Source organism: Ranitomeya imitator, chromosome 6 (assembly GCF_032444005.1).
Source record: "Ranitomeya imitator isolate aRanImi1 chromosome 6, aRanImi1.pri, whole genome shotgun sequence".
Lineage (NCBI taxonomy): Eukaryota > Metazoa > Chordata > Amphibia > Anura > Dendrobatidae > Ranitomeya > Ranitomeya imitator.
This window is the reverse complement of record NC_091287.1, coordinates 37,028,846-37,045,053: the sequence shown is the minus strand read 5'-3', so window position 1 is coordinate 37,045,053 and position 16,208 is coordinate 37,028,846. Positions and strand designations below refer to the sequence as shown.

The window sequence follows — 16,208 nt, the reverse complement described above, 5'->3', positions numbered from 1 at the left end:
CTCAGATGATCAGGAGCTGACAATTCAGGTCGTTGGCACACAAACCTCTACACACTGCTGCGACTGCTCTGACATTTTGAACCTCGTGACAAACTCAGCTCTTCTACCATTGTTCACATCATTGGGTGGCTATGTTACATCATTGTGCCTGCTCCGACACTTGAACCTTAAAGCAAATCCAGCTCTGCTAGTCCTGCTCACATCACTGGGTAACTCTGATGAATCACTGTTTATGCTCTGTAATATTGGACTCTCCTGCAAATCCAGCTCTGCTAGTCCTGCTCACATCACTGGGTAATTCTGATACATCACTGTTTATGCTCTGTAATATTGGACTCTCCTACAAATCCAGCACTGCTAGTCCTGCTCACATCAGTGGGTAACTGATACATCACTGTCTTTGCTCTGTAATATTGGACTCTCCTGCAAATCCAGCTCTGCTAGTCCTGCTCACATCACTGGGTAACTCTGATACATCGCTGTGTATGCTCTGTGATATTGGACTCTCCTGCAAATCCAGCTCTGCTAGTCCTGCTCACATCACTGGGTCACTGATACATCACTGTGTCTGCTCTGTAATATTGGACTCTCCTGCAAATCCAGCTCTGCTAGTCCTGCTCACATCACTGGGTAACTGATACATCACTGTGTTTGCTCTGTAATATTGGACTCTCCTGCAAATCCAGCTCTGCTAGTCCTGCTCACATCACTGGTTAACTGATACATCACTGTGTTTGCTCTGTAATATTGGACTCTCCTGCAAATCCAGCTCTGCTAGTCCTGCTCACATCACTGGGTAACTCTGATACATCGCTGTGTATGCTAGCTAATATTGGACTCTCCTGCAAACTGAGCTCTACTACACTGCTAAGTCTACCTCTGAACCTCCTGTGCAACTCCACTATATCATAGGAAGAGACCTATCTCTGAGCCTTCTGTGTGGCTCAGCTAGGCTACCTTGGTTTCACACCCTGTAGGTCTTTTCTGTCCTCTTGTGGACTACAATTGTACTACACCTATTACTGCTGCTTCTTATCAGCTACATCGGCTCCCGAGGTTCCAACTCAGCTTTTCTATTGGCCATCCAGGAACAACCACCTCTGTTATCCCAACTTGGTCATTCTGCTGCACCAACACAATTAGTCCGTGCTGCTCACCTGAGAATCTACTTCACCGGGTGAGACACTTTTTGCTTCAGCTGGTTCCTTTCCCACAGGACTGTCTATAGTGACAGGCCTACTAAGTCTATTGGTAAATCTGGCCTGGATTACACTCAGCATGCTACGTAACTTCTATAAGTAGGGCTTCAAAAAAACGTTTTCTCAAATCTTAAATAAAATCCATTGGCAACAACCATTTCCCGAATGCCGCACTTCAACCACTGAGAATAAAGTCCATTCATACAATGGAAATGCTTCTTAGACCTGGATGACTCAGACATTAGAAAATAAAAATACATTGAATCAATCAGTGGCACTGAAAAGATAAAGTGCTGTCGGAAACATTTCTATGTGGAACTTTCAGAATGAAAGGTTAAGTGTTTTATTGGCCCGGAATCTTCATCTTCAAATACTTCTTACATACAGGAATATTCATCCTAAGTGGGAGAGTAGATCACTAGGTGGTTGTAAGAAGGTTCAAAATGAGTCCACCACCTCCTTCCAGAAGGAGACAGCACCTGGCATTTTATTTATTCTGCATATGCCACATCTTTGCAAATGTTATATTGTGTAATTTTATGTTTTGTATTCCCTTATTATAGGTCGATGTATATATTATGTTGATTTATTACGGCTATGTGATGTGAAGCTGCCGAGACTGAAATAGGACAGATGTGCCACCATGTGAAGAACATCGAATAGGAGATGCAACCGAAAGAAAATTCCTGGTCTGGCAAGATTGCACTGGTTTCCGGTAGGAGGTCTAAGGTGCTTCTAATTAAGAGTGATGGTTGCGCCAAGTTGTTGGGGACATGGCCGCGTCAGAGTGTTAACATGGGATCGGCATGACAATGTGCGCCCACACCCCTGGAAACAAAGACTATAAAAGGTGGCTGACTGAAGAAAGCTGCAAAAGACCAACAGAAAAAAGTCTGCATCTTAGCTAGAATGTAGTGGGGGTGAGGAGTGCTTGCTATATATCGGGCGCTACCCTATTGAGATACCCACAGAGGAACAAAATACAAAGCTGAGGTCAGCGTAGTTTGTTCCAGGTTAGGGAGACTACTGTATGAAAGTACCGCCATGTTGCCTCTTTGTGAGAAAATCTGCTACCTTACCAACTACTCTCCATTTTCTGCATTCCTCCCATCATCCCTGAGTGAAAAAAACACTCTACCAGTAAGTACAACTGCATTCTATACATAAAAGGGAATCCGTCAGCAAGCTTTTGATATGTAATCTGACAGTAGCATGACATGGGGAGACCCTGATTTCAGAGATGTTTTACTTCATTTACTGGCTGCAGCAGTTGTGAATGAATCAAAGTTTTCTCTGCTGCAGATCTAGCAGAGCTCTGAATGCTGAGCCCTGTATAACCCCGCCCGCACCACTGATTGGCAGCTTCCTGTGTACAATCTGTGGAGGCGTGATTAGACTAGGAGGCAGGAACCAAATAGTCAAGTAGTGATAATCACCTGCTGATAAAACACTGATTTTCTTGAAACAAAAGCACACAGTCCAGTAAGTGACACATCAGAGTCTTAGGCCCTACATCATGGTCATCTCAGATGACATAGCAAAAACCTGCTGACAGACTCCTTTTAAATTAGCATATCACTCCCCCCAAAAATCCCTTTAAAAAGTTCAGACTTTAGAGTAAGTCCATTGTAAAAGGCAAAATAAAAGGAGTGAAGTTGGGCATTCACCAGCTTGTGAACCTATGGGGCCTCAGAATGGAAGTGTCTATCACCATCTTAAGGGTTATATTTGCTGTATATGTGCCCTGTTACTTGTATTTGATGTCATCCCCTGATGTTAGACCAAGGGTATAAAAGAAATCAGAAATCCACTTTGAGTCTGTGGACATCACCTTCAGCACTACATTTGGGGTTCATGTCGGGAACCACTACCGTATTCATAGAGCTCCATTCACCACGAGGGGATCAAAAACTGCAGTTTGGTCTCAGACAGAGGATTATACATTGGCGAAGCTTCTATTTTTAAAGAAAAGTTGAGTGTAGTTAACCAAGTAGAGGCATTAAAAAAATATACACCTTAAAGGTATGCATTTTGGATTCTTTGGGCAACGTCCAACGTCTGGTAATACTCCCAACCAAGGGCGGGTGGCTCTAACCTGATGAGGACAGAGCTATATACTTTGTGGGATTTCGGGATGACCCACATTACAATACACTTGTAACATCAGGTTTAGGCTCGACTTTCTCTAGTGTCATGGCTCCCAATTTTACCAAAACCAGGTCCATTATAATGGATCTGTTGCGTAATGACTTTCAATAGAAACCGGACTAACACCTGTGTGTACAGAGCCTTACATTAACCCGACTGCAAATGATTATCACAGCACAAACCCAATTTTTAAAAGAAGCCATCCTTTCAAAATAAAAAAAAGCAGCCATACCTAGCACCAAAATCCACCTCTCTGCTCTAAGGCTTGCGACCCAACAGTCTCCATTAGAACGGAAGCAATGACTTCCCATCCACCTGACCCAACTATTAGTGGTTTTTGTGGTCAGGTCACTGGTGGTCGTGGCGTCACTACTTCCGATCTGGCGGCTATACTCCCCCCTATATGGACTTTAATAAGAGCGTGGAGTACCCCTTTTAAAAGAATTGAACAACATTAGAAAAACATGGCTGCCTATACCCAAAATCAGCGCCACATCTGTGCCCAGGTCGCATGTGGTATTACAACTCAGCTCTACTAACTTCACGGGCACCGAGATGCAATATGAGAGAGGGGCATACATTTTGGAACCATACCGATTTGTATGCCTTCGGCACCTATGGCGAGATGAGCGATCTCTCTCATTTGTGGTGGTCACCCGCACTGTGTGCGACACCGAGACGAGGACTTGGATGTACATTTATTTCATGGTAGATAAAGTCGATTATATATCTAACATTACGCACAGTTCTCTTCATCCGGAGCGGGTTTGGATGATAACGCGGCGGTGCTCATTCATCCCTCAAGGCCAATTGCGAAGATGAAACATCGTTTTACGAGAGGTAGAAAGGAAATTGACTTTTGATAGATAATTACTAAGCAGAAAAATACTCCCACATCCTAGACAAAAGAAATAACAATAACCGGCCCAATTCATAAGTCCACAAACACAAGATGAGGCCATAAAAGATGGGCTGCAGCCATCGGGAGAGTCGTAGACCGCATACCGGCTGCATACCAAGCACGGGAAAGTCTCCGGGAACATAGACAACGTCACTTTTTTGTGTGCAAGGTTATACATTATACTTTCTATTTACCTATAACCACATTCAATGCTTTTTAGGCCCCCAAAAAATCCCCGCCACTCCAGTGAAACTGGTACTGAGGCGATGACATCCCGCCCGGTCTTGGTGCGCCGCCACTGCGGCATTAGGTCTTTGTACTGGCAACACCTCTTTCTTTTTTGTTTTTTGTCAACCCCTTTACTACTGGTCCATTGAAAACGGATGAAAAACCGGTTTAATTTGATAATATACATTTCTAAGTATTGAGGTTTTCTGTTACAGATCTGCCCTGCTTCCCTTTACGCAGTTAAAAGGGTTTTCCAGGTTATACTAACTAAGCTAGCTATACTCCAAATACTGGAAGTCAGGATACCCCCTAAACTGGCAGGGTGGCTGGCGCATGAGCGCACGTATGAGATTTGCATACATCCGGTCACGTGCCGACTAGACATGTACGCTTGCACTAAGCAAGGCATGACACGTCTAGTTGGAATGTCGCGGAAAGTATGAAAATCACATACTTGCAGTTACATGACTGCCCGCCCCAATTCTCGCGGCATGCAGATCAGCCCCAATCATAGTATACTCCGCCCTTCAATTTCTCACCATTTGTAAGATCTCTGCTTGCTGTTACTGAAAATAAATGTTCTTGTTACGCACAGCGGCTTGAAAACCAAGGACAGCAAAACTGCTTCCCACCGCTGAGATGTTGTTCCGTTCTAGATATTGACGTGAGCTAAAACAAATGGGCCCCCCACCGATCTATGAGAGCGGGGGTCCTGTGCCGCATCTGAATGGCAAGGTAGTGAACATTTTCAGGATTTGCTGGGGGTCCCAGGTGTCAGATAATACATTTATCAACAATTCTGTTTTCCTAGTGGAATAGGATACAAGTGCCTGATCGCTGGGGGTCCGAACTGTCACGAGAATGGGGGGTCCTGTGCCCCCAGTTTGAATACAGCAGTGGAGCCCACCATTCACAGTCTACGGGACTGAGAAAAACAACTGAATAAAGATTAAAGGGGATTTGAGCTCTTTGTTAAAAGTTACCAATTTAATGTCGTCCTGATAAAAGGATAAGTTCCCCCCCCCCTCCGCCTACAGCACGGCCGATCCGTGGCCTCAGTGGTCAACTTTTTGGTGGTTGTGATATCATTAGTTCCAGTAGCAGCAGCTGTGGAGCAGAGGGCCGATTCTGCAGGCAACTATGGCTTTTTTTTTTTATCAGGATGGCTTCTCCATGGGTAATTTTTTCTTAAACAGAATATGTCAGCAGGTTTTTGCTACCCTATCTGAGAAGAGCATGATGTAGGAGCACAGACCCCGATTCCAGTAATGTGTCACTTACCGGGCTGCTTGCTGCAGTTTTGCTAAAATCCCTGTTTTATCTGCTGCAGATCTAACAGTTCTCTAAATGCTGAACTATGTATAACCCCGCCCACATCACTGATTGGCACATTTGTGCACAGTGCAAACAGAAAGCTGCCAATCAGTGTTGGGGGCGAGGCTGGACTACCTGGCAGCAGGTTTACTAGTCCTCTAGAGATAATCTCCTGCTGATAAAACAGTGATTTTATAAAAACTAAAGCAAGCAGCTCATTAAGTGAATCATTGCTGGAATCAGGGTCTATTTCTCTACATTATGTGGTTCTCATATTAGGTGGCCAAAACCTGATGACAGATTCCCTTTAAGACATTTTTTTCGGATACTCACAGTTGGTCCTGGAGCTCCACAATGATGTACTCCAGCTGCTCCTTCTCCAGTTTATGGTTTAGTTCTATATCTTTAATCCTCTGAAGTAACAATTTGTTCTGAGTCCCAGAATCTGAGAGCTGAACTTCCCTCAGACGGACCAACTCTTCAAGGTAACCCTGAAATCAGAACAATGCAGGGATTAAACAAATTATTTCAAGCCTTCTTTGTACATTTTTTTTCGAGATTAGACCATGGACCATCAATATCAGATTGGTGGCTGTACCATCTCTGGATCATACACAGTGCTGCACTTTTGTTAAAGGGGTTTTCTCAGTTCAGAAACCCCTCTCCCCCTGCTGCAGTTCATTAAAACGACAAAAATCACACAAAAAATCCCTGTCCTTTACTCATCCTGCCCAGGTCCAGTGCTGCTCCTGGTATCTGTTATTCTTTACAGAGACAGTGCTGCAGCCAATCACTGAGCTCACCGAGCAACTAGATAACCACCTCATGAGAGGTTTTTTAGCCACTTTATCCTTTTTTTTCTGATAGAACTCCTCATAGATAGTGTAGTGATCCCTTCATAGCTTCATCATATATATAAACCAATAGCGTAAAAACAAACTGGACTGCTCGGCCACACCAAGGGTGCATGGAGCAGCTGTGCTTGGTCTGAACAGTCATTTTCTTATGATAGACTCTGTTTAAAGTGGTATCAACAGTGGGGGAAATAAGTATTTGATCCCTTGCTGATTTTGTAAGTTTCCCCACTGACAAAGACCTGAACAGTCTATAATTTTAAAGGGAATCTGTCACCTAATTTTTCACATATAAGCTGCGGCCACCGCCATCAGGGGCTTATCTACAGCATTAGGGTTGGGTTGGTTAATTTTTAACATTGAGAGATAGAATATCAAAAATAAAGTCCAGAAAATCACATTGTATAAATTATATAAATTTATTTGCATTTTGCAGTGAGAAATAAGTATTTGATCCCCTACCAACCATTAAGAGTTCTGGCTCCTACAGACCAGTTAGATTCTCCTAATCGACTCGTTACCTGTATTAAAGACAGCTGCCTTACATAGTCATCTTTATAAGACTCCTGTCCACAGACTCAATTAATCAGTTAGACTCTAACCTCTACAACATGGGCAAGACCAAAGAGCTTTATAAGGATGTCAGGGACAAGATCATAGACCTGCACAAAGCTGGAATTGGCAACACCACCATAAGTAAGATGCTGGGCGAGGAGGAGACAACTGTTGGTGCAATAGTAAGAAAATGGAAGAAATAGAAATTGGCTGTCAGTCAACATCGATCTGGGGCACCATGCAAAATCTCACCTCATGGGGTATTCTTGATCATGAGGAAGGTGAGAGATCAGCCCAAAACTACAGGGGGGAAACTTGTTAATGATCTCAAGGCAGCTGGGACCACAGTCACCAAGAAAACCATTGGTAACACATTACACCATGAAGGTTTAAAATCCTGCAGTGCCCACAAGGTCCCTCTGCTCAAGAAGGCACATGTGCGGCCCGTCTGAAGTTTGCCAATGAACACCTGGACGATTCTGTGAGTGACTGGGAGAAGGTGCTGTGGTCAGATGAGCAAAAATTGAGGTCTTTGGCATTAACTCAACTCGTTGTGTTTGTAGGAAGAAAAATGCTGCCTATGACCCAAACAACACCATCCCTACTGTCAAGCATGGAGGGGGAAACATTATATTTTGGGGGTGTTTCTCTGCCAAGGGCATAGGAATACCGTAAAATCCTGAGTGACAGCCTCCTTCTCTCAATCAGGACATTACAAATGGATCGTGGCTGGGTCTTCAAGCAAGACAATGACCCAAAACATACAGGCAAGGCAACAAAGGAGTGGCTCAAAAAGAAGCACATTAAGGTCATAGAGTGGCCTAGCCAGTCTCCAGACCTTAATCCCATAGAAAATTTATGGAGGGAGTTGATGCTCCGAGTTGCCAAGCGACAGCCTCAAAATCTTAATGATTTAGAGATGATCTGCAAAGTGGAGCGGAACAAAATTGCTCCTGACATGTGCGCCATCCTCATCATCAACTACAAAAAACGTCTGACTGCTGTGCTTGCCAACAAGGGTTTTGCCACCAGGTATTAAGTCTTGTTTGCCAGAGGGATCAAATATTTATTTCCTACTGCAAAATGCAAATAAATTTATATAATTTACACAATGTGATTTTCTGAATTCTATTTTTGATATTCTATCTCTCAATGTTAAAATTAGCCTACCCTTAAAATTATAGACTGTTCATGTATTTGTCAGTGGGCAGACTTACAAAATCAGCGAGGGATCAAACACTTATTTGCCCCACTGTACAGATTGGCATTTACAAATTGAAAAAGTAATTCAGCAGAAAATGACTGTTCAGACCAAGCACCCTTGGTGTGGCCGACCAGTTCAGTGCACTTTTTCAGCTTCTTGTTTTTTCATATATCCGTCCTTCTTTGGTTCTGATACAGCCAGAGATGTAAATCAAGAAAGAGGGGTCCAGAGATGGATGGAAAACAAGTAGGCGGGAATGTGCACTGAATTGCTCGACCACACCAAAGGTGCACGGAGCAGCTGTGCTTGGTTTGAACAGTCGTTTTCTGCTGTCGGATTCCCTTTAAAGTGGTACTTACAGATTGGAAAAGGAGAATAAACCTAAGTTCATAAGTAAATTCAATAGGTCCCCAAAGTATGGAAATAACAAAAGCGAAGCTAAATAAGAACCTGTGCTACAACCGTGCGGCATTGCGCGAGAGCAGGTGTGGACAAGGTGTGACATGATCCCAATGCATCGGGGAGTCTCAAGTTACAAGCAAACACTCTTACCCGGGAAAATCAGCAGCAGCAATGAACAGACACGAAAGGTTTCCTCTGTAATTAGGTTCCGATATTCTAGAATAAAACTTGTACAGAAGGAGCTCAGAATCCGCGCCTCATCTCCTCATGAACTCAGCGGCGCAACACAAGAACAGGAAAAAGCTCTTTTGAAGTATCCACTTGAAACATCACAATTAGAATACTAATTACATCCCGAAGAAAAGCTCCCAGCAGAAAGTCACTGAAGTCTATTCTGCCTCCTACACTTCTGCTACAGCAGGAGTATACATTTAAAGTGGGCACCCAATTTAATCCATATTCTGCCCAAAATAATTTACTAATATCTCTTTACAGAGGTTAGAGGTTTTCACGGAGGAGTTGAAGGGGAGCGCTCATCTCTCCTGATGAGAACAATTCTAGGGCACCTTTTATTTTGGAACTTTACATTGGGTCTTTCCTCTGTTATTCCTTCTAGAAATGTAAGAATAAATTGACAACTGGGCGTTATTCTCCTAGTCGAAGGAGAACGATACAGTCAGCACTGATTGGCCAGTGTCAGAGTGGCTGGTGGTATGGAGCTCTACATAAAAATAAAAAGTCACGACTTGGTACAGTTAGGATTTTAATTACAAGTAGTTAAAAAAACCACAATGAGATTCAAGGATGAATATTCAACTTAAAGGGGTTGTCCAGTCTGATGAAAGTCTGCAGTCATTATATGTGACTACAGACTTCTTCAACCTTACACACTGTCAAGATTCTCCGGTATTGCCAGTGGGAGCGAGCGGTCATGTGATCACAAGTATGCGATTTTCCTATTGCAGACGTGCACAGCTTTGCTCAATATACAAAAGAATTGAGTAAGGCTGAACAAGTCTAGTTGGAATGTGGCCGGAAGTGTGAAAATCAAATAACTGTCGCCACTCTCGCTGGCAGTACTGGAGAATCCTGACAGCGTGTGGCACGCACGCTGTAAGGATTCCGAAGTCTGCAGTCACATAGAGTGACTGCAGACTTTTGTCAGAAGATCGGACAACCGCTTTAAAGCAAATGTTGTTCCAAAATAAGGATATGTGTAAACTGAGGGTTTTTTTTAGCAGATTTTGGAGCCGAAACTGAGAGGAAACTCTTGTCCAAATTTCAAAATGGAGTTTCTGCTCAGATTCTTCTCTGAAAAGCTCAGCACAAAGACTCTTGTGTACACACAGCCTAATACACGGCGAGCGCTTTCCTATTAGCTGCAACATAATACAGACTTATTCTTAATATTTATCATCTAGCGATCCACACACCTATCTGAGGACAGGGCTCCGGAATCCCTCATGTCAGAAAAGGGGGAGCAGCACGTGTGCACCACAGCTCCATTCATGGTCTATGGCAGGGGAGAGGAACCTCTGGCTCATGAGCAGTTTATGGCCTGCAATGTCAATTTCCCCAGGACGCCAGGCAGACAACCATGGGCCTCAGTGCTTGGGTCAGCAGCCCCATTTTGCCAGGCACTAGATATGTAATATGTCCTCACACTATGACCATAGAGCGCTCGCTGCTGAATACAACGGCGCATGCAATGGAGGATTACGCCTGACGCTGGCCAGCGTTTGAGCACTCTGTGCTCCAGTCCCCATGTATCCTTTGTGATGTACATTGTCCAGCCCCAGTGTCTCCAATATGATATATGTACTGCAGCCCCAGTGTCTCCTATATGATGTACAGTCATGGACGAAAGTGTTGGCACCTTTGAAATTGTCCCAAAAAAATAAAGTATTTCTCCCTGATAATTATTACAATTACACATGTTTTGTTATACAGATGTTCATTTCCTTTATGTACATTGGAACAACACAGAAAACAGAGGAAAAAGCCAAATTGCACATCAATTCACACAAACTCCCCAAAATGGACCGCACAAAATTGTTGGCACCCTCAACTTAATATTTGTTTGCGCACCCTTTGGAATAAATAACTGCAATCAATCCCTTCCTATAACCATCAACAAGCTTCTTACACCTCTCAACTGGAATTTCGGACTCTTCTTTTACAACCTCTTCCAGGTCTCTCATATTTGAAGGCGCCTTCTCCCAGCAGCAATTTTAAGATCCCTCCACATGTGATCAATGGGATTTAGATAAGAACTCATTGCTGCCACTTCAGAAGTCTCCGGCGATTTGTTTCCACCCATTCCTGGGTGCTTCTTGAAGAATGTTTGGGGTCATTGTCCTGCTGGAAGACCCATGATCTAGGACATAAAACCAGCTTTCTGACATGGGTACTAAATTGCGAGCCAAAAATCTTTAGTAATCTTCAGATTTCATGATGCCTTGTACACAGTCAAGGCACCCAGTACCAAAGACAGCAAAACAACTCCAAAACACCTTTGAAATTCCACCATATTTGACTGTAGGTAACTGTGCTCTTTTCTTTGTAGGCCTCATTATATTTTTAGTAAACAGTAGAATAATGTGCTTTACCAAAAAGCTCTATCTTGGTCTCATCTGTCCACAAGACACTTTCCCAAAAGGATTTTGGGTTACTCATGTACAAACTGCAGTCAAGCTTTTTTATGTCTCTGTGTCAGCACTAGTGTCCTCCTGGGTCTTCTGCCATAGTGTTTCATTTCATCCAAATGTTGACGGACAGTTAGCACTGACACTGATGCATCCTGAGCCTGCAGGACAGCTTTAATTTCTTTGGAACTTGATTGGGGCTGCTTATCCACCATCCGAACTATCCTGTGCTGTAACCTTACCAGGGCTGTGGAGTCAGAGTCGTGGACTCGGAGTGCATTTTGGTGCAGTCGGTGTCATGGAAACTGAGGAGTCGGAGGTTTGGCTTACCGACTCCACAGCCCTGAACCTTTCATAATTTTTTCTCTGCCGTCCATGTCCAGGGAGATTATCTACTGTGCCATGGATGTAAACTTCTTGATTATGTTGCGCATCGTGGACAAATGAACATCAAGATCTCTGGAGATGTACTTGTAACCTTGAGATTGCTGATTTTTTTCAATAATTTTGGTTTCAAAGTCTTCTGGCAGTTCTCTTTCTGCTCTCCATGCTTAGTGTGACACACAGTGCAAAGATTGAATCACCTTCTCCCCTTTTTATCTGGTTTTGGTGTGATTTTCATATGTCTCACACCTGTTACCTGCCACAGGTGAATTTGAACGAGCATTGCATGCTTGAAATAATCTGCTTACTCACAATTTTGTAAAGGTGCCAATTTTATCCGGCCCATTTTTGTGTGAAATTATGTCCAATTTGCCCTTTTTCATTATTTTTTTCCTTTTTTCCCCAATACACACAAAAGAAATAAACATGTGTATAACAAAACATGTGTAATTGCAATAATTTTCTGGGAGAAATACTTCATTTCTGTGGCACAATTTAAAGGGTGCCAAAACATTAAGCCATGACTGTATATGTTTCAGCCCTAGTGTCTCTTATGTGATGTTTATGCTGTAACCCCAGTGTCTCCTATATGATGTATATACACCTTCCTTGGTGTCTCCTATGTGATGAATATACATCTTCCTTGGTGTCTCCTATGCGATGTATATACACCTTCCTTGGTGTCTTCTATGCGATGTATATTCACCTTCCTTGGTGTCTCCTATGTGATGTATAACCACCTTCCTTGGTGTCTCCTATGCGATCTATATTCAGCTTCCTTGGTGTCTCCTATGTGATGTATAACCACCTTCCTTGGTGTCTCCTATGCAATGTATAACCACCTTCCTTGCTGTCTCCTATGCGATGTATAACCACCTTCCTTGCTGTCTCCTATGCGATGTATATACAGTACACCTTCCTTGGTGTCTCCTATGTGATGTACATACAGCATCCCCAGTGTCTTCAATGTGATGTATATGTACCAGCATATTTCTCAAGTTGAAGATTTTGGCCCACAAATGAGGTTCGAAATATTCAATTGACCCTTGGCAGTAAAAAGTTTTCACACCCCTGCTCTATGGGGTGGCTGAAGAAAGCAAAGTGTGGTACTTTGCCATTCTTGGCAATCTCATATACAATAAAAGCTGCAGTGGCGAGGATGTGAGAGCACCGCACTATTCACACCGGGCCTTTGGATATGTGATAACTTTAAATGTTGGGAATAACCCTTTAAATCACTGGAAATTAAAGGCAGCAAAGCCCTTTTCAATACGCAGAAGTAGTTGTGCGGCCTCATACACAGCACTGTATGAAAATCCACTGTACATTTTCAGATGGCACTGTATTTTTGACCATATATTTTGCCTTTTGTGCGGATTTCAAGTCCTCTATTTTTCTCGAGAACCATTGAAAGGTCGCGAACTACGCACTACGTATCTGCCATTGAGAGCCGATTCTAAAAATGGGACAGGATCACATGATGAATAGCTTCTCTCCAGCCTGAAAAAGTGGATATCGAGGAAAGAAATAAGTTTTATTGTGTAATACATGTAAAATAGATAGATTTATGGCTTAGTGTTCCGATAAAGCTGCAGGAAATCTTGATGTTTCGGAATTGAATAAAACCTGCATTGTGTGGAAGTATACATCTACCGCTAATGCTCTCCTGTAATAGGACTGTGGCCGTGTAGACAGAGAAAGCTCATGGAAGCGGCAGCGACACGTGCCGGCAGCACCGCCACCCGAGCAGCTTATCGCACTATCCATACTCTCTCATTATACTTTTCCCACTCTGAATTTCAAAAGGTAAAATATTCAATTGCAGCTAGAAGAAAAGAAGGGAAAAGGGATTGGGACGTCAGAGCAAGAAAATCTATCGAAAATCCATTCTTGCTCACGCAAATATCTGGATACGGAGAGCCTGAATATGACAGTCCTCCCAGCTCCGCGGTAAGGCTGCTGAACGCTACGTACAGGCACCACTCAGGAACATTGGAGACGAATTTGCCACTGGAACGGTTAGTTTCTAGACTGACATAATGTTAGAAAAATGTAAAAATCAGCAAAAAAAAAAAAATCTACAAAATATAACAATTCAAATAAAATAAACATAAGGGGCATTTCTGCATTTGTAAAGAAAAAAAAAATCCACTTTTTCTTCTTTTTTCCTCTTCGCATTCCAAAAGCAATAATTCTATAATTTTTCAACATTTTTTTTAGCTGTATTATTCCACTTTTTTCTCTTCGCTTTCCAAAAGCAATACCTTTATAATTTTCCACTCATTGTTTTTTTAGTTGAATTATTGAATGACGCCATTCATTTTATCATTTAATGCACTAAAAAACAGGAACAAACAATTCCAAGAGGAGGGTAACTAAAAGAAAAAAAAAACCCACAACATTTCTCCCCGTTATTTTTCTTTTTCTCTCTCCATTCCACCCAACGAGAATTATTTCCCCCCCCATTTTTCAGTATATTTTTATGGTTAATTAAATGGTGGCATTTAAAACTATCACTCGTACGGTAAAATCCATGGTGCGTTTATTGGCACAAAGAGCTGCAGTACCAGGCGCAACCACTAGGAAGTGTATGGAGCTGCGTCTCACAATCTATGAAGGGGTGCGGCATTCACTGGCGGTACCTTCATGCAGCTGATCATGGGGGTATTGAGAGTCAGACCCCCGCCGTCCTGATATTGATGGCTTATCCTAAGGATATTCAATGGTGCACATGCTCAGAGCAATCCAATATTTGCCCATCAGTACATCTTACTTTTTAACTCTTTGTTCAGCAGGTATAAAATGATCAAACACACCCACACTGCTGGGAAAAGACGTTTTCTAGCGTTACCTTTTGCTCCAAGGCTAGCCGGTACTTCTGCTCCACCCTCTTGCACTTGTTGTACCAGCTGTTTTCATCCATGGCGAATGGAGGGCCGATATTTTCTGGAGTGCTACTCTCGCTGCCGCTGCTCCCTAAGGTCCGGAGCTCTTCTTCATCACTGCTGATACTATCAGAGCTGGGAAGATGACAAAAATGTCAGTTATATATATATCATTGGATCCGGTTCATGACCGCAAAAAGAAAAATTTTTACATTTTTTTCATTTTAATGTCATTTTACGCCATTTTCAGCTGTGAGGTTGGAAAACCCATTTAATGGCGGGACCTTAAAATCACCCTTTAGGAGAATTTATATCATTAGGCACAAAATGTATAATTTCCAGATATGTATTGATTTATAATCAATATCATGTGGTACCTGACCGAACTTTGACATCTGTCATGTGGGTTTTTTTTTGGGCGCTCATATTTGAAATGTCCTACCTAATTAGGTGATACCTTCTCTGCTTGCTGTGTACTTGGGGTCTTTCCTGATGAAGAAGTTATTTGTACTTTGAAACGCGTCGAATAATCCACCATTTCGTTTTATATCCTGGGATATATGTCTCATTAATTGTCCGCAAGCGCGGCAATCATCCACAAACCTTTCCATCCACCCTCTGGTATTAACATTAGCACAAACACTGCATGGAGCCGTACATCACCAAGCACAATGCTGAGCGTCGGATGTAGTGGTGTAAAGCCGCCACCACTGGACTCTGGAGAAGACGTGTTCTGTGCAGTGACGGATCGCACTACTCTATCTGGGGTCTGATGGAGGAGTCTGGGTTTGGCGATTCCAGGAGGACGTTACCCCGTTACTGCACTGTGGACAGTTTGGTGGAGGAGGGATGATTGTGGATGATTTTCAGGGGTCGACTACCAGTTCTAGTGAGGAGGTATTTTAATGCTTCAGCACAAGACATATAGGACAATTGTAGCTTCCAACTTTATGGGACAATTTGGGGAAGGTCCTTTTCTTTTCCCCCCCATGACTGTGTCCATACAGACATAGCTGGGCGAGTTTGGCGTGAAAGAACATGACCGGCCACCCAACGCCCAGACCTGAACCCATCCAACACTTTTGGGAAGAACTAAAGAAAGATTGTGAGAACGGCCTCCTCTGACATCAGGGTCTGACCTCAGTAAAGATCTTCTGGATTAAGGAGCAAAAATATCCAAACTCCTCCAAAAGCTTGTAGAAGGTCTTCCCAGAAGAGCTGGAGCTGCTATAGCGGCAGAAGGGCCAACTCCATATTAATGCCTATGGACTTAGACTGGGAGGCCATAGAACCTCCTGTAGGTGGACTGTTTAGGGGTCACACACTTTTGTCCAAATAGTGCATGTGTGCAGACCACTGAACGCTGCCTTTCCTGTGCATGTATCACAGGTCTTGTTAAAATACCCTAATTTTTTTTTTCATTTTTTTTTTTCATTTTTTTTTATTATTTAATTGGCTATAATCTTCCCTTAGAGGAAAAATCAATTAC

General features: G+C 42.9%; 1 protein-coding gene across 2 annotated transcripts in view; it reads right to left on the bottom strand.

Annotated features, from left to right (window-relative positions):
- RUNDC3B (RUN domain containing 3B) overlaps positions 1-16,208 on the bottom strand; it is a 150,661-nt gene that overhangs the window by 41,016 nt on the left and 93,437 nt on the right. For both annotated transcript variants that reach the window (XM_069729460.1, XM_069729459.1), the window contains exons 7-8: positions 14,686-14,854; positions 6,124-6,281 (exon numbers count right to left, since the gene is read on the bottom strand). In XM_069729460.1, the coding sequence (XP_069585561.1) occupies positions 6,124-6,281; positions 14,686-14,854 (327 nt within the window). The remainder of the gene's footprint in view (positions 1-6,123; positions 6,282-14,685; positions 14,855-16,208) is intronic.